At 36.9% G+C, this 25,118-nt stretch overlaps 2 protein-coding genes and 1 long non-coding RNA gene across 3 annotated transcripts in view; 2 read left to right on the top strand and 1 right to left on the bottom strand.

Annotated features, from left to right (window-relative positions):
• The first annotated feature begins 3,831 nt into the window (after positions 1-3,831).
• Positions 3,832-9,456, top strand: LOC115423648 (interferon-induced protein 44-like). Its single transcript, XM_030140572.1, has 8 exons — positions 3,832-3,978; positions 4,856-4,897; positions 5,006-5,039; positions 5,249-5,465; positions 8,141-8,287; positions 8,434-8,605; positions 8,695-8,795; positions 8,924-9,456. The coding sequence occupies exons 2-8, from the start codon at positions 4,858-4,860 to the stop codon at positions 9,092-9,094; spliced, it is 882 nt and encodes a 293-aa protein (XP_029996432.1). The 5' UTR covers positions 3,832-3,978; positions 4,856-4,857; the 3' UTR covers positions 9,095-9,456.
• A 67-nt stretch (positions 9,457-9,523) lies between these two features.
• Positions 9,524-21,307, bottom strand: LOC115423653 (uncharacterized). The gene is made up of 4 exons (XR_003935990.1): positions 21,298-21,307; positions 19,663-19,670; positions 15,542-15,546; positions 9,524-9,584 (listed from the first exon to the last, which is right to left on the bottom strand). It is a non-coding gene; the product is annotated as an uncharacterized LOC115423653 (long non-coding RNA).
• The window catches only part of LOC115423642 (uncharacterized), a 28,495-nt gene continuing 13,495 nt past the window's right edge, over positions 10,119-25,118 (top strand). Inside the window, exons 1-7 of the mRNA XM_030140561.1 lie at positions 10,119-10,202; positions 15,408-15,449; positions 15,545-15,578; positions 15,788-16,004; positions 23,006-23,152; positions 23,298-23,469; positions 24,787-24,887. Coding sequence (XP_029996421.1) covers positions 10,130-10,202; positions 15,408-15,449; positions 15,545-15,578; positions 15,788-16,004; positions 23,006-23,152; positions 23,298-23,469; positions 24,787-24,887 — 786 coding nt within the window. The 5' untranslated portion in view covers positions 10,119-10,129. The remainder of the gene's footprint in view (positions 10,203-15,407; positions 15,450-15,544; positions 15,579-15,787; positions 16,005-23,005; positions 23,153-23,297; positions 23,470-24,786; positions 24,888-25,118) is intronic.

Below are 25,118 nucleotides of genomic sequence, written 5' to 3' on the forward strand. Positions count from 1 at the left end.
GTTAATAGGAAGCATTTATATAATGTATGATGTACTGATGTATAATGTATGTGAAAACCTACAACCACCACATGTACACTTGGTATAATAAACATATATTGTCTCCTGATATTGTTGTTTTTAAGGATGAATAGAGTGCCTTTTTGTTGACGTGCCATTAATATTCTTCAGTTTAAATGCAGTTTGAATGATACCAAACCTGTTTGTGAACGTTTAAGACAGTTCTTATTTGTTGTCTTGTTTATAGAAAGTTGATATTGATATAGATGTTTTTGCTGTGACAATTTCATATCAACCAAAACAGGTGAACCTGTCATAAAGGTCATATGTGTAATTATCAAACTGAAAGAAACTATTAAGCTTTGTATGCTGACATTACATTAAAGGTCTAATATGATGCATTTCTTGCTCGTTTGGTGAATGAGACAGAAGGCTGGGAAGGTCAAGTGAGGAAGAGAATGATCAATTTTTGGTGATGTTCGGTGACACAGAAAGAAATATGAACAGCAGACAAATACTGTAACTGTTTGATCCAGTTGGAACTAGAAGCACTCGGAGAGCGCAGACCTCCGCCAAGGCTGATCAGTGGCCCCCCCCGTGGGCCCCCCCACCCCCGATCACCACCAAAATTTAATCATTTCTTCCTTATCCCATTTCCAACAAACCCTGAAAATTTCATCCAAATCTGTCCATAACTTTTTGAGTTATGTTGCACACTAACGGACAGACAAACAAACAAACCCTGGCAAAAACATAACCTCCTTGGCGGAGGTAACAAACAAACTAGAAGCACTCGGAGAGCGCAGACCTCCGCCAAGGCTGATCAATGGCCCCCCCCGTGGGCCCCCCCATGCCAAGGAGGTTATGTTTTTGCCAGGGTTTGTTTGTTTGTTTGTTTGTCTGTTTGTCTGTTTGTCTGTCCGTTAGTGTGCAACATAACTCAAAAAATTATGGACAGATTTTGATGAAATTTTCAGGGCATGTTGGAAATGGGCCCCCCCGTGGGCCCCCCCACCCCCGATCACCACCAAAATTTAATCATTTCTTCCTTATCCCATTTCCAATAAACCCTGAAAATTTCATCAAAATCTGTCCATAACTTTTTGAGTTATGTTGCACACTAACGGACAGACAAACAGACAGACAAACAAACAAACAAACCCTGGCAAAAACATAACCTCCTGGCGGAGGTAACAAACAAACAGGCAAACAAACCCTGGTGAAAAAAAACATAACCTCCTTGGCGGAGGTAATAATGGCATCATTTACACATATGAAGTCTATATTTAACATACAGTTTTACAAATTAAGAAAGTGACTTCATTCATTCATTTTCTGAACCCACTTTTATCCTCATTAAGGTCGAGAGAGTCACTGGAGCCTATCCCAGCTACTTATGGGCATAGATGGGGTACACCCTGCACATGTTGTCAGTTCATCATGTCGTGTGATACAGGTCATCAAAACCAAATCACCTAGATTAATTTCACCTCATTTGTCAAGAACTGGGTGAAAAGTATTTAACCTCCTGAAACCCAGGAAATATCAGCAAAGTACAATGTTGTACAGTGTTTTTTATTAAATAAGTGTCTATATTGGAAACATCATGATGCAACATTTTTTTCAGATGCATTCATTCATTCATTTTCTGAACCCGCTTTATCCTCACTAGGGTCACAGGGGTCGCTTGGAGCCTATCCCAGCTCCATAGGGACGAAGGCGGGGTACACCCTGGACATTTCACCAGTTCATCACAGGGCTGAACATATAGAGACAAACAATCACTCTCTCATTCACACCTATGGGCAATTTAGATTAACCAGTTAACCTGTTAGTGCATGTCTTTGGATGGTGGGAGGAAGCCGGAGTACCCGGAGAGAACCCACACAGACACGGGGAGAACATGCAAAGTCCACACAGAAAGGTCCCACCCCCCGTTGACTGGTGTTGGAATCGAACCCTGGACCTTCTTGCTGTGAGGCACGAGTGCTAACCACTGCACCACGGTGACAGATGCAGTGTTTAAAATTTTAATGGAATGTCCTGTGTGGTGGACAGTTTTCTTTTCTTTTCTTTTCTTTTTTTTTTTTGTATAAAGTTGTGAAACTCTTGTCCACAGATGTGGACAGAAAACCCATAGCTGGGTCTTAGGAGGTTAAGGAGGTGAAAAATCAATAGAGTCTGGTCATGTGGAAGCGGCAGAGACATCTTCAGTGACTCTGAGCAGATCAAGGGAGAGACATCACTTATAGATGTGTAGTCCTTGTATTTATGTATCATCACAAATACTAGTATAATTTTACTACAAACTGCAACTTTCTTGACTTGTAAAATGACCTTTCAACACTGACAAACATCATATGTGAAAATCATATGCAAAATTTAAATACAATAACATTTTTTTTAGTGTTTTGGTATTGTCTGTAATTAAAAATATATATATTTTACTAAGTTCCCATGAGGCACAACAGGAAGGGACAGGACATCACCTCTGTTTCCTTGAACGAACCCATGAAAAAGAAAACAGAGGTCTACACACACAGGCCAAACAGATGACTCACCTCTTCTATTAAAATACAGCTGTTTTGCACTTTGCACCCTCTGCTGATTTATGTAAGTCAGTGCAATCTGTGTTTTACTCCTGATGCGAAAACAAAAACAAACAAACAAATGAATGTAATGTGCTGTACTTTTCCTATTCCCACAGACTTGCAGCTGTTTTTTAGTTGTCCTCCAGTCTTCTGTAGTCTCATCGAGTTCTGGATGAACACCCTTAGTGTCCTGTTGATGTTATACAGCTTTAATCACTCCAGTATGTATGTTAGAAAAAGTAAGAGGAAAAGACGTCTGCAGTAAATGACAGTAGAGCAGATGTAACTGGAATCACCGTGTTTTATACGGTACCACATCCTGCACAGTGTTGTTTTTATCTGGGGGCTACACACAAACAGATGACTCACCTCTTCTATTAAGTCAGTGTAATCTATGTTTTACTCCTGATGTGGAAACAATAAGAAACAAACTAATTCATGTAATGTGCTGTACTTTTCCTATTCCCAGAGACTAACATGGTGGAAACACCTGCACTGAAGGACATCCCATTGTGTCAGTGTCACAGAACCCAGACAGAGCACACATCATGTTTGATCAGAGTCATAAATATGTGGATATAAGACTCATAGTGAAAGGGTGGAGACATCTCAGTGCTAATCTGCAACTCTTTTAACTGCAGCTTTATTAACAGCTGTTTATTCAAGATATGTATTACATGGTATTATTCAATTCAATTTTATTTGTAGAGCCTAGTATTACAAGGTCACCTCACAGGGCTTTATAGAATTTGGTGAACTGATAACAACCACAATGAAAACAAGCAAACCATAAAATATTACAAATATTAGAGATAATATGTATCAAACATTGGGAAATATACTTCTCGTGCAAATCTGAATTTAGGATGTTAAACCCAGTACTAAGTTTTGTTTTAGATATTTTTTTTTGCTAAAGGGTCAGTGCTGATGCAGCATCACAAACAGTTCTGCAGTAGACAGACAAAGAATACATGGAGTTCAGTGTGTTTGAAGTATGTGGATGAACAATCACTACCAACAGTAGAGAAGACCATCATTAACAGCCATTAGAAACAGGTCACAGGATTTGAAACTGGACAAATGATGAAACTGGAATAAGAAGAGAGTGAAATTATGTGGAACAATGACTATGACGATAACATACTTGAGTAACAATAGATACATTAAAAGACGAACTGTGATGCCTAGAACCTTCCTGCTCTGTTTTTAGATTCAGGACATTCAAGCCACAACCTGCCTGCTGTGATTATGATCACGACACTAAATCTGGCATGTAATGTCTCAATACACCATGTAACAGCACCATAGGAAAGTGAAAGTTAACAAGTCAAACTTTCAACAAAGTCAACAACGGAGGAAACAACTCCACCAACTGCACACACTGAAGGTAGAGTCATTTGTTGTTTTATTTTAATTGTTTGACTTTATTCATAAGAAACTGTGGTTGAGTTCACACAATAGTAAAATAAAAGGACAAACTTACTTTCATTTACTCGCAATTCACAGCTTTGATACAATCTGACAAGAGTTGAGTAGTTTAGGACTGTTTCATTTAGTATACTACAACTACATGGTGGTATAATATTAAAACATTTAATATTTTATCACTGCTTACATCAAACGGTATTTTTTCCCATAATTCAAACATTCACCACTGCTACCATATCAGTGAAACTGAAAAACATTTTCTAACATGTTCTGTAGCTTCAGTCACAGGAAAATATGCTTATTAACACCTGCAAAAAACAACCATTGCACAGTAACTGTGCTCTTAGTTCCATAAACCTGTTGAACTCACATCCAGGATTAAAAATGTAACATTAAAATTATCACTTGTGGCAACATTGTGCTGTAGTTCATAGTTATAATAACGACCTTCACACACTTTTAGGAAAGTATGAAAGTTCCAAACATATATGTTTGTTTTCAGCAGTGATGAATGTAATAGATGACAGATGTCGTCAGTGTGAAAGGTAACCATAACTACCACATGTAACCAGTGTAGGTCTGTTTATCTGTTTAATGTGATTTAGCTGAAACTGTATGAATGTTATGTGACAAAATTTATCATTTGTGGTTAAAAAAAAATGGAGTTGAGTGATCTGACTGTAAAATGAGATTGATAGTAAAAACATTATTTTCTTCTTTGTAAACAGTAAAATGTTTATTGTAACGTTTTTGTAATGTTTAGTGTAGACTATATACAAAGCATTCATATCTGTGTAATGTTTATGTTAGTATTAAATATTTATCATATTTTACAGCTATGGGAGGAAAGAACTCTAAATCTGAACTGGAGCCCCCTTGTAAGACATTGAAATCACTAAAACATATCTTCACTGAACATATGTTCAACTCTGACATGATTATACATGTTTGTTATATTTGATAAATAACATGCTTTATCTCACTAGTGCTTGATAAAGAATGGCGGGATGTACCACAGGGGTGAGTGCTTTTTAATTCATCTTTAATATGTGCTTTTTGTTCTAATGTAATACATATACTGTGCTGGTGTAATTTCCTGTTTCTGTGTATCTGTAGATTCCTGTTATTTGGTTTAACTAGAGTCACACCTACCTGCATAGCAAGTAAAACATATCAGCACTACAGACAAAAAGCAATACGTAACATCCTTAAATTTTCTTCTTTAATAGTGACAAAGCTGAATATTTAGAGTTTGTGAGGGGTTTTGAGCCTTTCCAGCCGTGTCATGATGAGAAGAATGAAGATCAGCATATTAGAATTCTGCTTCATGGAGTCACTGGTCACGGCAAGTCCAGTTTTATCAACTCTGTGGACACCGTCTTACGAGGCAGAATGGCTGGACGAGCTTTGGCGGATACAGATGGAAGAAAGACCTTCACCAAAAAGGTGTGAATTGAAACTGAGGAAGAAATGACTATGTTCATGTACTGTATGTATGTACAGGTACATCTACAAAAATGTGATTATCATGAAAAAGTTAATTAGACATTGAGCATATTAGACATTAAAATTCATTAGATAGAGTGAAATATTTCAAGAGCTTATTTCTTGACATTTTGATGATTATGGCTTACAGATTATGAAACCCAAAATTCTTAGTCTGCGAAATATTAGTTATGTTATTTAGAGTAAAAAAAAAAAAACATCAGCATTAGCATGTTAGATTTCAAAAAATATTCCCAAGGCACACTGTAGGATTTGTGTAAAAATAAAATGCCTTTATTAGTTCATGGCAGTATTTTAAAATACAGCCAACGCGTTGCAACCTCTGGTCTTCATCAGGGCTTTTTTCAGTGACGATACCAAAATTCCCAGTATTGCCCACCCTTAATTTAATTGTTATTATTGACATCTAATCAGTATAACTATTTAACCATTACTTATTCAAATAAGGTTAGTTTTGTTTGAAAAGCTGCCCATCACAGGAGGTATGCATCATTCAATCCCAACCCTAAGAAGCATGTGATGAATGGGAGATGAGGACTCCTGTTTTGTATTATATTTTTACTCACTCCAGAATGGAACACCATTTCAGAGAATAATGGAAAAAAAGGAGCAACTTAGCTCATGGTGCAAGAATATGCAACTCAACAGAAATATTCATTCAACAAAAAAATAACAAATCAAAATAGTAAAACACACCATAACTGTGCTATATATATATGCTATATATTCAGATGGAATAGTGATGGCGAAATCGTAGGACAGACTGAAATTCCAATCTTCAGATCCCACTTCCAAATAGAATTACAATCTGTCCTAGTAGGATTGTAAATTCTCCAAGGACAAATCCAAATCCAAACTAAAATTCCTATCTGTCCTAGTAGGATTAGTAATCCTACTGGATTTCAATCTCTACTGTGACATATATATATATATATATATATATATATATATATATATATATATATATATATATATATATATATATATATATATATATATATATATATATATATTTATAAACACTTCTAATCAACTAAGAACACTGTTAAACACATTAAAACTGTCCCAACTAGTTTGTCCCAATGCATGCTGGGAAACTCCCCCCAGCTGCTCCTCCAACACATCACAATATTATGAGGTAGATTTTATTATATTATTTTAAGTAGCAATTGTTACTGTTAACAAATAGGTAGAATTGAACCAGTCCTAATAGATTTCACTGGCTAAATATTACTGTTAATTTAAATATAACTGATTTCCATAGTTTGTATTCACCGACACCAAAACCCTTTTTTACAGTGTGTGAGTGGATATGCAGCATTTTCTTCTTGCATTCATTTTAGTTTCTGCAGCACTGCCGTCCGTCTGTCTGTCTGTATGTGCAACAACTTTGGCGTGGGTTTTCAAGTGTGCACACGTTATGTTTATCATCTGTGACCCATAATCATCAATATTTCAACAAATAAAGGCTCGAAATATTTCACTCTACGTGTAATGAGTCTGTATCAGTGTTTTCCAGCCCATGTGCTGTGGCACGTAGGTGTGCTGTGAGAAATCATCAAGTGTGCTGTGGAAGATTGTCTAATTTTACCTGATAGGTACTCTAAGCGAGCTGCATGATATGTACGACTGTACATGCCAATGATCGAGTCTACAACAACAGTCTCCTGTTTACCTTTGTAAAAGGTAACAGTGAAAGTGAACCGGCCCTGATACAATGTGTTCAGCTGATAAAGCCCCCCTCCCTTGTCATGTGCGGATCAGTAGGTTATCTGTGGGACCCATGGATTGGGTTAGGGTGGGGGGGATATGCCTCTATTATACTCCAACGGACTGTGGGGTCCGTCTGAGGGGTCGCTGACGCACCCCTCTCAGCTTTCTCATTCCAAATGCCCCCTTGACAATATCATCCCCTCACCTTTGATATGTGCGCACCCCACAGGGAGTGTTCGGTGACTGCTGCCAAGGAGTTCCTCATTCTGTCAAATATGTGCTGTGGCTCAAAAAGGTTGGGGAACACTGGTCTATATAATATATGGGTTTCACTTTCTGAAATGAGTGACAAAAAAAATATTGAACTTTTTCATAATATTCAATTATTTTAGAAGTATTTGTATACATGTATCATGAAACATAATATTCTTTTGTTTGGTGTGTTTCATCTACACAGATGCTTTACTATCAGCTGTGTTTGTTTATAATCTAGTTAATAATAAAAGAAAATTGGTCAGATCACAGGTGACATAGTGGTGCAGTGGATAGCACTTGTGCTTCACAGCAAGAAAATCCTGAGTTCAATTCCAACACCAGTTAATGTGGGACCCTTCTGTATGAAGTTTACATGTTCTCTCCTGGTACTCAAAGACATGCACTGATCAGTTAATCTAAATTGCCCATAGGTGTGAATGTGAGAGTGATTGTTTGTCTCTATATGTCAGCCCTGAGATGAACTGTTGACATGTCCAGGGTGTACCCCACCTTTGCCCATAAGTAGCTGGGATAGACTCCAGTGACCCCCATGACCCTAGTGAGGATAAAGCAGGTTCAGAAAATGAATGAATGGTGTGATCGTGGTGACACCTCTGTTATTATAAGGTAAATCTTCTGTTTTACAGTACACAACATACAAAATTACAAAAGGAGCACGTGGGACCTTCTACCCATTTGTCTTCAATGACATAATGGGTCTTGAGAAGAATGAAGGAGTTCTTGAGGAGGACATCAAACTAGCCATGATGGGACATGTCAAAGATGGTTACACGGTAAAGTAACTGAATTAAACTTTTAAGTAACTAACTGTGATGTGCAGAAATATGGTACATTTGATCTAAACTGTGTACATGTATTGTAGTTACATGTAGTGTATGGAGAAAAAAGCAAATGAAATGTATTGTTCATTGTTTTACAGTTTAATCCACACGCCACATTACCCACAGATGATCCACACTACAACACAAACCCCAGTCTGAGTGACAAAGTACATGTTCTGGTTTGTGTCGTCTCTGCCAATAAAATACATTTAATGGATGATGATGCTGTGAAGAGGATGAGGACTGTGAGGCTGGCAGCTAGTGATATGGGTGAGTACAAAAATTAATTTGGTAAAGTTAAGATAATGACCTGATTAATATTAACTTTATTATCTTTGGTGTCTGCTCTTCATCATCAGGGATTCCTCAAATGGCTATTCTCACCAACATTGATGTAGCCTGTCCTGAGGTCAAAGCAAACTTAAGAAATGTCTATAAAAGCAAGTATGTGAAAGAAAAGGTAGGTCTGAATGTGTTTATTTCATGTTTACAGAGTTATAATCTTACATTTAAATAACACAAATATCCTCTCTAAGTGGAAGTTTGCAGTAACTTCTTTAATGTTATCTTGTTAATTTGACAACATAGATGGAGGTTCTGAGTGAATCACTGGGTATTCCACTGAACTGCATCTTTCCTGTGAAGAACTACCACTCAGAAATTGCTCCAAATGATGACCTTGAAATGCTGATACTGATGGCACTGAAACAGATGCTCAACCAAGGAGAAGATTTTGTGAATGACTGTAAATGCACATGAGACAAACATTGCTTCAGTTCATCATGAAAAGAAATCATGTAAAAAATTGATACTGTCATTTTTGGCTGTAGGAAACATAGATTTATGGCTTCATTTAATATGACATCTCATATTACACCTGATAAATCAAGTAGAAGTGCACTAGTTTTGCACAGATTTCTAACTAAACTTGTAAATGTAAATACTGAGACAAACTTTGCTTCAGCTCAACATGAAAAAGAATTGTGAAAAATTCATAATGTAGTCATATGCTATGGGAAACACATGTAGGCCTTAGTTTACAGTTACAGTATTATACCTGATAAAGCAAGTAGAAGTGCACTGGTTTAGTGGAGATCCTGAATTTAGTTAAACACTAATATTAAAAAATGCTCAATATATTATTCATATCACATATTGCTTTCCAAACTGTTTCTTTACAACAATATGTTCATATACTTTAGGATCACCTCTCCTACTACATATTAATGTCAGCTGAAATGATAAACTGCTCTGAACTTGAGCAAATGAAAAATAAAATACATTATGACCAAATGTGTGAAAATGTTACATTATTTAATTGGTTTGTTGTGTTTTTTCTCATCAGGCCAAGGATTTTTCTTTCTTTGTGTCTTTCATTAGTGTGGTCGGTGCAGATAACGGTACAGTGTTAATGTGATGCTGATGTCATCACATGTTGTGGCCGATAACTCACCTGTTGTGATGATGCCTTTAAGTCCTCACAGAAATGTAGGACTACAAGGGGCTCAGTTTAAGGGATTTCTATTAGGTTTAAAATGAATAAGAACTTCAACTCAGATCTCTGCAGGTCTCCATCCCTCTTCTAGATACCATCCACCCACATTTATCTAGTCCAAATGACAAACTGATGTTGTTGTAGATCCCAGTGACGTTAATCACGGAGTCAATGTCACACTCATTCTTGGCATTCAGTTTGATGTCATCCATGTAGATTAGGAGGCTGATGGTTGTTCTATTTCAGAACTGGGTCCCAAACAACTCTTGGTGATGATCTGGCTGAGGGGGTTGAGGTCTATGCAGAACAGCATGGGGGCCAGAGCATCTGTTTGGTTTATGCTTCATTGGATGGTCACCTGCTCAGCTGTCTGTGAGTTGTCATCCAGTCTTCTGCAGTCTCATCAAGTTCTGGATTAAGGCTCTTAGTGTCCATGTTATACACACTCTAAAAAATGATTAATAGGCTCAACGTAAAAAAATTGAGGTAACAATTTCCATTTATCTTTTTAAGTTATTTCAACTTGGCAAATTGCTTAAATGCCACAAGACTTCTTTAGTTAAGTAAACTCTATTACTTTAGTACAAACATGATTTGCTTTTTACTCTACGAGCTTAATTAAGTCGAACCAACTTAATTTTAATTGTGTAAAAACTACTCCATTTAGTTATATTGACTTATTGTTTTACTTTTATTCTATTCAAAAGTGTTCATACAAGTAGTTACCTTAATTTTTTGAGTTGGTCTAACTTAATTCTGTACATTAGAAGAAATTCCACATGGAAATTCCAGTTATATGACTGACCTCTTTAATCCTCTGCACAACTAACTTACTAAATTTGTCTACATGTTAATATCTCAAATGTACACAGTGCAATTGTTCTCATGTTTTTGCAGATATTAATTTATATTTGTGAAAAAATGAGAAGTTACATCAAGCAACATAACTGCATTTAACAATAAACAGGAAAGGAACTGTTTGGCCTATAGCTCTGACTCATGGTGCAGTTCTATAAAAATAAAAAAAATAAACACAAAAAGGCCAATAAACATTAGCATGCACACCTTAAAGGTCCCGTATTATGCAAATCTCACTTTGTGAAAGTTTTCTTATAGTAGTGTGTGTTGCAGTAGCCTCATTATGAGGTTCGAATTTGAAAACTGTCTGTTTCCTCCCTGCCTTGCTACACCACATTTTGTTAAAATGCCTGCTCAAACGGCTGAGTTTGAGTTGGGTCCGCTTATGACGACATAAACGGATTTAACTCCTCCCCCTGACTGTGCCCCCACCCTGGCAAAAGCGAGCCCCACCCTGGCAAAGTACCTCTTGGACAACAAACATGGCGAAGGCGAGACACGCAAGTTGTGGTGTTGTTGGCGGCACACACCAACACCATAGTTTATTTTTGCTCCCCACTTCCGAGCCTCTCCGTAAAAAGTGGCTGGATTCTATCTTTGGTGGTCATGTACCAAACAACATTCCCAAACGCTTGTATGTGTGTGCCCGGCATTTCACGGACGAGTGATTTTTTAACATGGGCCCATACTGCTCAGGTGTGGCATAAAATACGGACCTTGTAAAATATGGACCTATTTGGAATTTGCGCATGCGCGAGCGCAGCCTTACCGGATGTCAGGTTCAGCGAGGCTTATGAAATAAGTACCTTGCGAGTAGAATTGTGCGCTTTTGGGTTAGGGTTAGGGTTAGGATTAGGATTAGGGGTTAGGGTTAGGGGTCGCTGAACCTGACATCCGGTAAGGCTGCGCTCGCGCATGCGCAAATTCCAAAAAGGTCCAAATTTTACAAGGTCCGTATTTTTTCCCACACCGGCTTAGCACAAAGACTCCGAATCAAGAAGGACGCAGTACCAACGCTTCGTGACCCAAGTACAAGTGTGGGAGATGTAAGTTCTTCTCATTTTTTTGTATCTTTACTGCATAACCCTACATTACGGATAAGCTGGTGGTTGTTGATGTGTACGTCTAACGTTAGCATGGCAGCTAACATAGCTCGGTTACTGCTGCTAACGTTTGCGTCCCCGTTAACATGCAAGGGCTGATAATATGAAGAGACATTCAACAGAACTACTTTGAACACGGGCCTTTTGTGGTTGGCATCAGTATAGTTAGCATCAAGCTTGTTAGCAGCTGCCTGCATCAGTGGCGGCAGGCGTCTTTCCGTGTCAGGTCCACGAACCCGACACAACACCGCCGTTTTCCGTCGGGGCTCAGTCACGCCTCAAGGCAAAGAAAGCCAGTGTTTGGAAAGACGTTCTGTCTGAGACGTGTATGATGGCTTCACCGTCAACATTAGCGCGTAGTACCGCTAGCGTAAGCCGCGTCCTCTCCCAGAGAGGGGAGGGGGAGTGGGCGTGGACAGATGCGTTCATTTGCATACCCGGAAGCAGGCCCAGAAACAGACTGTTCTGAGGAGGGCCGGTGAGAGGGACTTTTTCGACCGCTGAAACTCCGAAAAAAGGATGATTTTGGGGCGAACAAACTTAAATACTATGTTTTTGGGCTTCTGAGACCTATATGACGTGACTGAAAAATAGCATAATACGGGACCTTTAACTCAAAATTAACACCAACATCACAACCCTGCTGAACACCTGCACATAAAAGAACACGTTTTCAACAATATACCCAATACCCACAATGCAATGCAGCAAATACGCGACAATATATACTACAATTTTAAATTAGAAAGGAGCAAAATGTGTATTATTCAGTCCTTGAATAATTAAAACTACTGTTGCAGAAACAAAGCTAAATTCTATCAAGCCTTAAAGTTTGGTAAAGTTCTGTGCAAAATCATGTTTCTCTCTTTTTTTTCTGTGCTTCCCTCCTTTTCTTGTGGTAGGCGTGGTCTGTCAGCAAAACATGTCCAGGCTCGTCAGCTTTGTACTCAGCTTTTAGAGGAAGCTTACAAGATTTTTAAGCTGTACTAACTTAATATATTTCTTTGTTAAGTTAAAGGCAGAAATGTCTGTTCAAAATCAATATGTTATTAAGTTAAGAGTGTTTTCCTTGTTTTTCATTCAGACCAACTTAATAAAATAACTTACCATCTGATTTAAATGTATACATGTAACAAACTTAATTTTTTTAAGCAGAGAAAGCTCTTGATTTTAAGCTTAACTTACTAACCCCATGAATCATTTTTTAGAGTGCAGCTTCAGTTACTCCAGTATGTTTGTTAGAAAAAGTAAGAGAAAAAGATGTCTGCAGTAAATGAGAGTAGAGCAGAGACAAAACCATGGAACTGGAATCACCATGTTTTTATACGGTACCACATCCTGCACAGTGTTGTTGTTATCTGGGGGCTACACACAGATGACTCACCTCCTCTATTAAAATACAGCTGTTTTGCACTTTGCACCCTCTGCTGATCTATGTAAGTCGGTGCAATCTATGTTTTACTCCTGATGCAGAAACAATAAGAAACAAACTAATTCATGTAATGTGCTGTACTTTTCCTATTCCCAGAGACTAATATGGTGGAAACACCTGCACTGAAGGACATCCCATTGTGTCAGTGTCACAGAACCCAGACAGAGCACACATCATGTTTGATCAGAGTCATAAATATGTGGATATAAGACTCATAGTGAAAGGGTGGAGACATCTCAGTGCTTATCTGCAACTCTTTAAACTGTATCATCACTGCAGCTTCATTAACAGCTGTTTATTCTAGATATGTATTACATAGTATTAATATATATCAAACATAGGGAAATATAATTGTAGTGGAAATCTGAATTTAGGATGTTAAACCCAGTACCAAGTTTCATGTTATTAATATTTTATGCTAAAGGGCTCAGTGCTGATGCAGCATCACAAACAGTTCTGCAGTAGACAGACAAAGAATACATGGAGTTCAGTGTGTTTGAAGTATGTGGATGAACAATCACTGCCAACAGTAGAGAAGACCATCATTAACAGCCATTAGAAACAGGTCACAGGATTTGAAACTGGACAAATAGTGAAACTGGAATAAGAGCAAAGTGAAATTATGTGAAACAATGACTATGACAATAAGATACTGAGGAACAATAGATACATTAAGGGAGCACAAAAGGGAAACAAAAACACAAAAGTCTCAAATCAGTGATTTTCACCTTAATGTAAAAAACATTGACATGTTATTCTGAAATATTAACTCTGTGCTTTTATTCTGCCTGTCATGTCTGCATGTATTGTTATTGTTTTCTAGTCCCTCTCTTAATGCTGGGATGAACTGTGATGCCAAGAACCTTCCTGCTCTGTTTTTAGATACAGCACATTCAACCCACAACCTGCCTGCTGTGTTTATGACCACCACACTAAATCCAGTAGGAAATGTCTCAGTACACCACCTAACATGCCCCAAAAGAAAGTGAAAGTTTAACAAGTCAAAATTTCATCAAAGTCAACAACAGAGGAAACGACTCCACCGACTGCACACACTGAAGGTAGAGTTATTCGTTGTTTTATTTTAATAGTTTGACTTTATTCATAAGAAACTGAGGCTGAGTTCACACAACAGTAAAACTAATGAACAAACTTAGTTTCATTTACTTGTAGTTCACAACTTTGATAAATACTCACAAAAGCTGAATAGTAAACATGCGTAAACATAGTTTGGGACGGTTTCTCGTATAGCACTTACATGGTGGTATAATCTTGAAATAAATATTATTTTATAGATTTGCACCTCAAACAGTATTTTTGAATGTAATTTGAAGATTCACCACTGCTCTTGTGTCTTAGAAGAAAATCATATCAGTGAAACTGAAAAACAAAACAAAAACACAAAAAACTATTACTAGATATTCTGTATCTTGAGTCACATGAAATTATGCTTATGAACACCTGCAAAAAACAACCATTGTACAGTAACTGTGCTCTTAGTTCCATAAACCTGTTGAACTCACATCCAGGATTAAAAATGTAACATTAAAATTATCACTTGTGGCAACATTGTGCTGTAGTTCATAGTTATAATAACGACCTTCACACTTATAGGAAAGTATGAAAGTTCCAAACATATATGTTTGTTTTCAGCAGTGATGAATGTAATAGATGACAGATGTCGTCAGTGTGAAATGTAACCATAACAACCACATGTAACCAGTGTAGGTCTGTTTAACTGTTTAATGTGAATTAATTGAAACTGAATGAATGTTATTTGAGACAATTTGTTATTTGTGGCAAAAAAAAAAAACGGAGTTGAGTGATCTGACTGTAAAATGAGATTGATAGTAAAAACATTATTTTCTTCTTTGTAAACAGTAAAATGTTTATTGTAACGTTTTTGTAATGTTTAGTATAGACTATATACAAAGCATTCATGTCTGTGTAATGTTTATGTTAGTATTAAATATTTATCATACTTTACAGCTATGGGAGGAAAGAACTCTAAACCTGAACTGAAGCCCCCTAGAGATAGATAATAGAAGGAATATTATCTTCTTTGTAAACAGTAAAATGTTTGTTGTAATGTTTATGTAATGTTTATTGTAGACTAAATACAAAACATTCATATCTATGTTGAATGTGTTTGTGTTTATGTTAAATATTTATCATACTTTACAGCTATGGGAGGAAAGAAGTCTAAACCTGAAGTGGAGCCCCCTTGTAAGATATTAAAAACACTAAAGAACATATCTTCAACTCTGACATGATTATACATGTTTGTTATATTTAATAAATAATATGCTTTATCTCACTAGTGCTTGATAAAGAATGGCAAGCTGTACCATGGAAGTGAGTGATTTTTAATTCATCTTTAATATGTGCTTTTTGCTCTAACGGGATATAACTATTCTGCTGGTGTAATTTCCAGTTACTGTGTTTCTGTAGTTTCATGTTATTTAGTTTGACCAAAGCCACACCTACCTTCATAGCAAGTGAAACATATCAGCTCTACAGACAAAAAGTAATACTAAACATCCTTAAATTTTCTTTTTTAATAGTGCCAAAGCTGAATATCTACAGTCTGTGAGCTGTTTTGAGCCTTTTAAGCCTCGTAATGATGAGAAGAATGAAGATCAACGTGTTAGAATTCTGCTTCATGGACCAACTGGTCACGGCAGATCCAGTTTTATCAACACTGTGGAAACTGTCTTACGAAGCAAAACGACTGACCGAGCTTTGGTGGATTCATGTGGTGGAAGGTCCTTCACCAAAAAGGTGTGAATTAAAACTCAGCTGTGTTTGTTTATAATCCAGTGAATAAAAAAGGACATTGGTGTGATCACGGTGACACGTCTGTTATTATAAGTTAAATCTTCTGTTTTACAGTACACAACATACAACATTACAAAAGAAGAAGATGGGACCTTTTACCCATTTGTCTTCAATGACATTATGGGCCTGGAGAAGGACCATGGAGTTCGTGAGGAGGACATCAAACTAGCCATGATGGGACATGTCAAAGATGGTTACACGGTAAAGTAACTGAATTAAACTGTTAAGCAACTACCTTTGATGTGCAGAAGTATGGTACATTTGATCTAAATTATGTACATGTATTGTAGTTACATGTAGTGCATAGAGAAAAAAGCTAATTAATTGTATTGTTCATTGTTTTACAGTTCAATCCACACTCCACATTATCCACAGATGATCCATACTACAACACAAACCCCAGTCTGAGTGACAAAGCACATGTTCTGGTTTGTGTCGTCTCTGTCAATACAGTACATTTACTGGATGAGGATACTATGGAGAAGATGAGGAAAGTGAGACAAGAAGCTAGTGATATGGGTGAGTATGAAAAATGAATGTGGGATTGGTTCATAGGTAAAGTTGAAATAATGACCTGATTAATATTAACTTTATTATCTTTGGTGTCTGTTCTTCATCATCAGGGATTCCTCAAATGGCTATTCTCACCAACATTGATGTAGCCTGTCCTGAGGTCAAAGCAAACTTAAGAAACGTCTATAAAAGCAAGTTTGTGAAAAAACAGGTAGGTCTGAATGTGTTTGTTTCATGTTTACAGAGTTATAATCTTACACTGAAATAGCACAAATGCCCTCTTTAAGTGTTAGTTTGCAGTAACTTCTTTAATGTTTTCTTGTTAATTTGACAACATAGATGGAGCTTCTGAGTGAATCACTGGGTATTCCACTGAACTGCATCTTTCCCGTGAAGAATAACCACTCAGAAATCGCTCCAAATGATGACCTTGAAATGCTGATACTGATGGCACTGAAACAGATGCTCAACTATGGAGAAGATTTTGTGGACAACTTTTAAATGCACATGAGACGAACATTGCTTCAGCTCATCATGAAAAGAAATCATGTCAAAAATTGATATTGTAGTCACATGCAGTGGGAAACATAGATATATGTCTTATATTATACCTGATAAATCAAGCAGAAGTGCACTGGTTTTGCGCAAATTTTTAACTAAACTTGTAAATGTAAATACTGAGACAAATTTTGCTTCAGCTCAACGTGAAAAAGAATTGTGAAAACTTCATAATGAAGTCATGTGCTATGGGAAACACATGTAGGCCTTAGTTTACAGTTACAGTATTATACCTGATAAAGCAAGTAGAAGTGCACTGGTTTAGTGGAGATCCTGAATTTAGTTAAAATTAATATTAAAAAAGACTCAACATGTAATTCATAATATCATATATTGCTTTGCAAAGTGTTTCTTTTTGATGTTACATTCATATACTTTAGGATCTTCTCTTCTAAAACATTAATGTCAGCTGAAATGATAAACTGCTCTGAACTTGAGCAAATAAAATAGAAATACATTGTGACCAAATGTGTGAAAATGTTACATTATTTAATTAGTTTGTTGTGATTTTTTCTCTTGTCAGGCCTAAGATTTGTCTTTCTTTGTGTCTTTCATCAGTGTGGTCGGTGCAGATAACGGTACAGTGTTAATGTGATGCTGATGTCATCACATGTTGTGGTCGATAACTCACCTGTTGTGATGATGCCTTTAAGTCCTCACAGAAATGCAGGACTACAAGGGGCTCAGTTTAGGGGATTTCTATTAGGTTTAAAATGAATAAGAACTTCAACTCAGATCCCTGCAGGTCTCCATCCCTCTTCTAGATACCATCCACCCACATTTATCTAGTCCAAATGACAAACTGATGTTGCTGTAGATCCCAGTGACGTTAATCATGGAGTCAATGTCACACTCATTCTTGGCATTCAGTTTGATGTCATCCATGTAGATTAGGAGGCTGATGGTTGTTCTATTGCAGAACTGGGACCCAAAGCCCCTCTTGGTGATGATCTGGCTGAGGGGGTTGAGGTCTATGCAGAACAGCATGGGGGCCAGAGCATCTGTTTGGTTTATGCTTCATTGGATGGTCACCTGCTCAGCTGTCTGTGAGTTGTCCTCCAGTCTTCTGCAGTCTCATCAAGTTATGGATTAAGGCTCTTAGTGTCTTGTCCATGTTATACAGCTTCAGTTACTCCAGTATGTTTGTTAGAAAAAGTAAGAGAAAAAGACGTCTGCAGTAAATGAGAGTAGAGCAGAGACAAAACCATGGAACTGGAATCACCATGTTTTTATACGGTACCACATCCTGCACAGTGTTGTTGTTATCTGGGGGCTACACACAAACAGATGACTCACCTCTTCTATTAAAATACAGCTGTTTTGCACTTTACACCCTCTGCTGATTTATGTAAGTCGGTGCAATCTATGTTTTACTCCTGATGCAGAAACAATAAGAAACAAACGAATTCATGTAATGTGCTGTACTTTTCCTATTCCCAGAGACTAATATGGTGGAAACACCTGCACTGAAGGACATCCCATTGTGTCAGTGTCACAGAACCCAGACAGAGCACACATCATGTTTGATCAGAGTCATAAATATGTGGATATAAGACTCATAGTGAAAGGGTGGAGACATCTCAGTGCTTATCTGCAACTCTTTTAACTCCATCACCACTGCAGCTTTATTAACAGCTGTTTATTCTAGATATGTATTAAATAGTATTACTGATAATATATATCAAACATTGGAAAATATAATTATAGTGAACATTTGAATTTAGGATGTTAAACCCAGTACCAAGTTTCATTTTATGATATTTTTTTGCTAAAGGGTCAGTGCTGATGCAGCATTACAAACAGTTCTGCAGTAGACAGACAAAGAATACATGGAGTTCAGTGTGTTTTAAGTATGTGGATGAACAATCACTGCCAACAGTAGAGAAGACCATCATTAACAGCCATTAGAAACAGGTTGCAAGATTTGAAAATGGATTAAGAGGTGAGCAAAATTATGTGGAACAATGACAGTGACGATAAGATACTAAGGAACAATAGATACATTAAAAGATGAACTGTGATGCCTAGAACCTTCCTGCTCTGTTTTTAGATACAGCACATTCAACCCACAACCTGCCTGCTGTGTTTATGACCAGGACACTAAATCCGGTAGGAAATGTCTCGAAAGACCTTGTAACATGCACCATAGGAAAGTGAAAGGTAACAAGTAAAACATACATCAACATCAACAACAGAGGAAACAACTCCACCGACTGCAGACACTGAAGGTAGAGTTATTCGTTCTTTTACTTTAATTGTTTGACTTTATTCATAAGAAACTGAGGCTGAGTTCACACAACAACAAAACAAATGAACAAACTTTCATTTACTTGTAGTTCACAGCTTTGATAAATACTCACAGAAGCTGAGTAGTTTGGGACTGTTTAATTTAGTATACTACAACTACATGGTGGTATAATATTAAAATATTTAACATTTTATAACAGTTCACATCGAACAGTATTTTTGCCCATAACTCGAAGTTTCACCACTGCTCTTATTTCACAGAAGAAAACCATATCAGTGAAACTGAAAAAACTATTCCTACATATTTTGTAGCTTGAGTCGCATGAAATTATGCTTATGAACACCTGCGGAAAACAACCATTGTACAGTAACTGTGCTCTTAGTTCCATAAACCTGTTTGCTTTTTAAAAAATTACAGTCTAACAATTAACAATTAATTTACACTCAAACATATCACTGCAGATCTGGTTTATCAAGAACAGCAAAGTTACAGTAATAGTATGAACGTCAGTGTATTGGATGGTGCATAAGTGTCCACTGTGTCGGCTGATTATGCAACTAAAACAACAAAACCTGTGAATATACAAGAGAACAGCCTTAGAATAACTGTCCACTGGAGTGACCACTATGCATGAAAGGGTTAAACAGTAGACGGTGGCTGTTTGGGTCTTTATGGGTTAAAGCAGGTTTTCATTTGGCGCCCTCTGCTGGTCTTCAAAACATACTGAAATCTATCCTGAATTTCATGTATGTTCTGTGCTCTCTGTGTTTACAGTGACTCATATTGTGTTAACACCCGGACTGCAGGACGTCCCAGGACAAACAGGAAGGGACAGGACATCACCTCTGTTTGCTTGAACAAACCCATGAAAAAGAAAACAGAGGTCTACACACACAGGCCAAACAGATGACTCACCTCTTCTATTAAGTCAGTGTAATCTATGTTTTACTCCTGATGTGGAAACAATAAGAAACAAACTAATTCATGTAATGTGCTGTACTTTTCCTATTCCCAGAGACTAATATGGTGGAAACACCTGCACTGAAGGACATCCCATTGTGTCAGTGTCACAGAACCCAGACAGAGCACACATCATGTTTGATCAGAGTCATAAATATGTGAATATAAGACTCATAGTGAAAGGGTGGGGACATCTCAGTGCTTATCTGCAACTCAACTGCATCACCACTGCAGCTTCATTAACAGCTGTTCATTCTAGATATGTATTACATAGTATTACAGATAATATATATCAAATATTGGGAACTATAATTGTAGTGAAAATCTGAATTTAGGATGTTAAACCCAGTACCAAGTTTCATGTTATTAATATTTTTTGCTAAAGGGTCAGTGCTGATGCAGCATCACAAACAGTTCTGCAGTAGACAGACAAAGAATATATGGAGTTCAGTGTGTTTGAAGTATGTGGATGAACAATCACTCCCAACAGTAGAGAAGACCATCATTAACAGCCATTAGAAACAGGTCACAGAATTTGAAACTGGACAAATGGTGAAACTGGAATAAGAGCAAAGTGAAATTACGTGAAACAATGACTATGATGATAAGATACCGAAGAACAATAGATACATTAAGGGAGCACAAAAGGTAAAAAAAAATACAAAAGTCTCAAATCAGTAATATTCACCTTAATGTAAAAACCAATGATATATTATTCTGAAATATTAACTCTGTGCTTTTATTCTGCCTGTCATGTCTGCATACACTGTTATTGTTTTCTAGTCCCTCTCTTAATACTGGAATGAACTGTGATGCCTAGAAGCTTCCTGCTCTTTTTTTAAATACAGCACATTTAACCCACAACCTGCCTGCTGTGTTTATGACCACGACACAAAATCTGGTATGAAATGGCTCAATACACCACATCACATGCTCCAAAAGAAAGTGAAAGTTAACAAGTCAAAATTTGATAAAAGTCAACAACAGAGGAAACAACTCCACCGACTGCACACACTGAAGGTAGAGTTATTCGTTGTTTTATTTTAATTGTTTGACTTTATTCATAAGAAACTGAGGCTGAGTTCACACAACAGTAAAACAAATGAACAAACTTACTTTTTTTTTAACTTGTAGTTCATAACTTTGATAAATACTCACAAATGCTGAGCAGTTTGGGACCGTTTCTCATACAGCAATTACATGGTGGTATATTCTTAAAAGAATAATTGTTTTATAACTTTGCACCTCAAACAACATTTTTCCCTGTAACTCAAAGATTCACCACTGCTCTCATGTCTTAGAAGAAAACCATATCAGTGAAATTGAAAAAGAAAACAAAAAAGCAAAAAACCATTCCTATATATTCTGTAGCTTAAGTCACATGAAATTATATTTATTAACACCTGCAAAAACAACCATTGTACAGTAACTGTGCTCTTAGTTACATAAACCTGTTGAACTCACATCCAGGATTAAAAATGTAACATTAAAATTATCACTTGTGGCAACATTGTGCTGTAGTTCATAGTTATAATAACGACCTTCACACACTTTTAGGAAAGTATGAAAGTTCCAAACATATATGTTTGTTTTCAGCAGTGATGAATGTAATAGATGACAGATGTCATCAGTGTGAAATGTAACCATAACTACCACATGTAACCAGTGTAGGTCTGTTTATCTGTTTAATGTGATTTAACTGAAACTGCATGAATGTTATTTGAGACAATTTATCATTTGTGGTAAAAAAAAAAAAAAAAAACATGGAGTTGAGTTGATCTGAAAATAAAATGAGACAGAGATGGATAATAGAAAGAATATTTTCTTCTTGGTAAACAATAAAATTTTTATTGGAATGTTTATGTAATGTTTATTATAGACTATATACAAAACATTCATATCTACGTTGAATGTGTTTGTGTTTATGTTAAATATTTATCATACTTTACAGCTATGGGAGGAAAGAAGTCTAAACCTGAAGTGGAGCCCCCTTCACCGTGTAAGATATTAAAAACACTAAAGAACATATATTCAACTCTGACACAATTATACATGTTTGTTATATTTAATAAATAACATGCTTTATCTCACTAGTGCTTGATAAAGAATGGCGAGCTGTACCATGGAAGTGAGTGTTTTTTAATTCATCTTTAATATGTGCTTTTTGCACTTACATAACACAAATATTCTGCTGGTGTAATTTCCAGTTACTGTGTTTCTGTGGTTTCATGTTATTTAGTTTGACCAGAGTCACACCTACCTTCATAGCAAGTGAAACATATCAACACTGCAGACAAAAAGTAATGCTAAACATCCTTAAATTGTCTTTTTTAATAGAGCTAAAGCTGAAAATCTACAGTTTGTGAGGGGTTTTGAGCCTTTTAAGCCTCGTAATGATGAGAAGAATGAAGATCAGCATATTAGAATTCTGCTTCATGGACCAACTGGTCACGGCAAGTCCAGTTTTATCAACACTGTGGAAACTGTCTTACGAAGCAAAATGACTGACCGAGCTTTGGTGGATTCATGTGGTGGAGAGTCCTTCACCAAAAAGGTGTGAATCAAAACTCAGCTGTGTTTGTTTATAATCCAGTGAATAATAAAGAACACTGGTGTGATCATGGTGACACCTCTGTTATTATAAGTTAAATCTTCTGTTTTACAGTACACAACATACAAAATTACAAAAGAAGAAGATGGGACCTTTTACCCATTTGTCTTCAATGACATTATGGGCCTCGAGAAGGATGAAGGAGTTTGTGAGGAGGACATCAAACTAGCCATGATGGGACATGTCAAAGATGGTTACACGGTAAAGTAACTGAATTAACTGTTAAGCAACTAACTGTGATGTGCAGAAATATGGTACATTTGATCTAAACTATGTACATGTATTGTAGTTACATGTAGTGTATGGAGAAAGAAGCAAATTAATTGTATTGTTCATTGTTTTACAGTTCAGTCCACACTCCACATTATCCAGAGATGATCCATACTACAACACAAACCCCAGTCTGAATGACAAAGTACATGTTCTGGTTTGTGTCGTCTGTGCTGATAAAGTACATTTACTGGATGAGGATGTTATGAAGAAGATGAGGAAGGTGAGGCTGGATGCTAGTGATATGGGTGAGTACAAAAAATGAATTTGGGGGTAGGGATGTAACGATATGAAAATTTCATATCACGGTTATTGTGACCAAAATTATCACGGTTATCATTATTATCGCGGTATTGTTGAAATGTGTTCAAAATGTTCAAAAACTACTTATACACACACTGAAATAATATAACCAAGTTGTATTTTGAAAAAAACACTAATAAAGTAACATGCACAATGTACTTTCTGTTGCAGAAACATTCAAGTAATAACATGTAAACAACAAACATACAAATGTGCATTAAAGCTGGCACCTTATGGACACAAGAGATATCTGCACCAGGGGTGGGAACTGATAGGATCTGATCAATATCAACGCCATTATCAGTTTTGCTTATCAATCCAATTCCTTATCAATTCTCCTATTGATTCCTTAAGTGTTTCTGAGTGTGAAAAAGTAAAGAAAAAGTAGTTGGACAGGTCATAGTGGAGTTTGTTTGAACATTTTCCAAATCAGATCATTCACAGTGTCACACATATACACTATTGTACACACACAAACAGAAAGTGAAACACAGTCATATTTTCCTGAACTATTTAATGAACAAATGTAAATATTCTGAAAGAATGAGGATTTAAAACATGTTAGGCTGATCTGATCCAGACTGGTCAGTGGTTCACTCCTGGTGAGAGACAGACCGACCACAACAGTGTCATATGGTCCAGTTCCTCTGGAGGTCAGTCAGTGGATTTCCTGTTGAATGTCCTTCAGTTCATAAAGCCTCCTCTCCTTTGGTTTTTCCACACATCATGTGTCTTTGTACAGTTGAAGCTCACTCATTTGGGCTCATTTGAACTGACATGAGTTTGTCCTGAGTATCTATATTCAGACGGTTTCAGTGTTGGGGCCGGGAAGGGGTTAACACTAGTGAGGACCAGGTCTGTCCATTCACTTGCTAGGATAGACTGAGTCTGTGCGCTCGCGTGCTCCAACGGACCGGGTCCGTGCAGGAGCCACTATCTCTGAATCTCTGGAGCTGTGTCCATGCAGGTGCCTTCCGCCATGTTTTCAGAGGCCAAACATTACAAACTGTGCACACACACCTGGAGTGCTTCTTCAGGAAATGAACAGTACTGTGAGTCTTCTAGGTGTGGTAATCAAACACGGTTATCATAATAATTAGAATCTAAACGGTAATACAAACCGTCGGAAATTTTTACCGCGGTTTATCATTATACCGGTTATTGTTACATCCCTATTTGGGGGTTGGTTCATAGGTAAAGTTAAAATGATGACCTGATTAATATTAACTTTATTATCTTTGGTGTCTGCTCTTTATCCTCAGGGATTCCTCAAATGGCTATTCTCACCAAAATTGATGAAGCCTGTCCTGAGGTCGATGCAGACTTAAGAAACGTCTACAAAAGCAAGTATGTGAAAAAACAGGTAGGTCTAAATGTGTTTATTTCATGTTTACAGAGTTATAATCTTACACTGAAATAACACAAATATCCTCTTTAAGTGTAAGTTTGCAGTAACTTCTTTAATGTTATCTTGTTAATTTGACAACATAGGTGAAGGTTCTGAATAAATCACTGGGTATTCCACTGAACTGCATCTTTCCTGTGAAGAACTACCACTCAGAAATCGCTCCAAATGATGACCTTGAAATGCTGA

This window comes from Sphaeramia orbicularis, chromosome 8 (assembly GCF_902148855.1).
Source record: "Sphaeramia orbicularis chromosome 8, fSphaOr1.1, whole genome shotgun sequence".
Taxonomy (NCBI): domain Eukaryota; kingdom Metazoa; phylum Chordata; class Actinopteri; order Kurtiformes; family Apogonidae; genus Sphaeramia; species Sphaeramia orbicularis.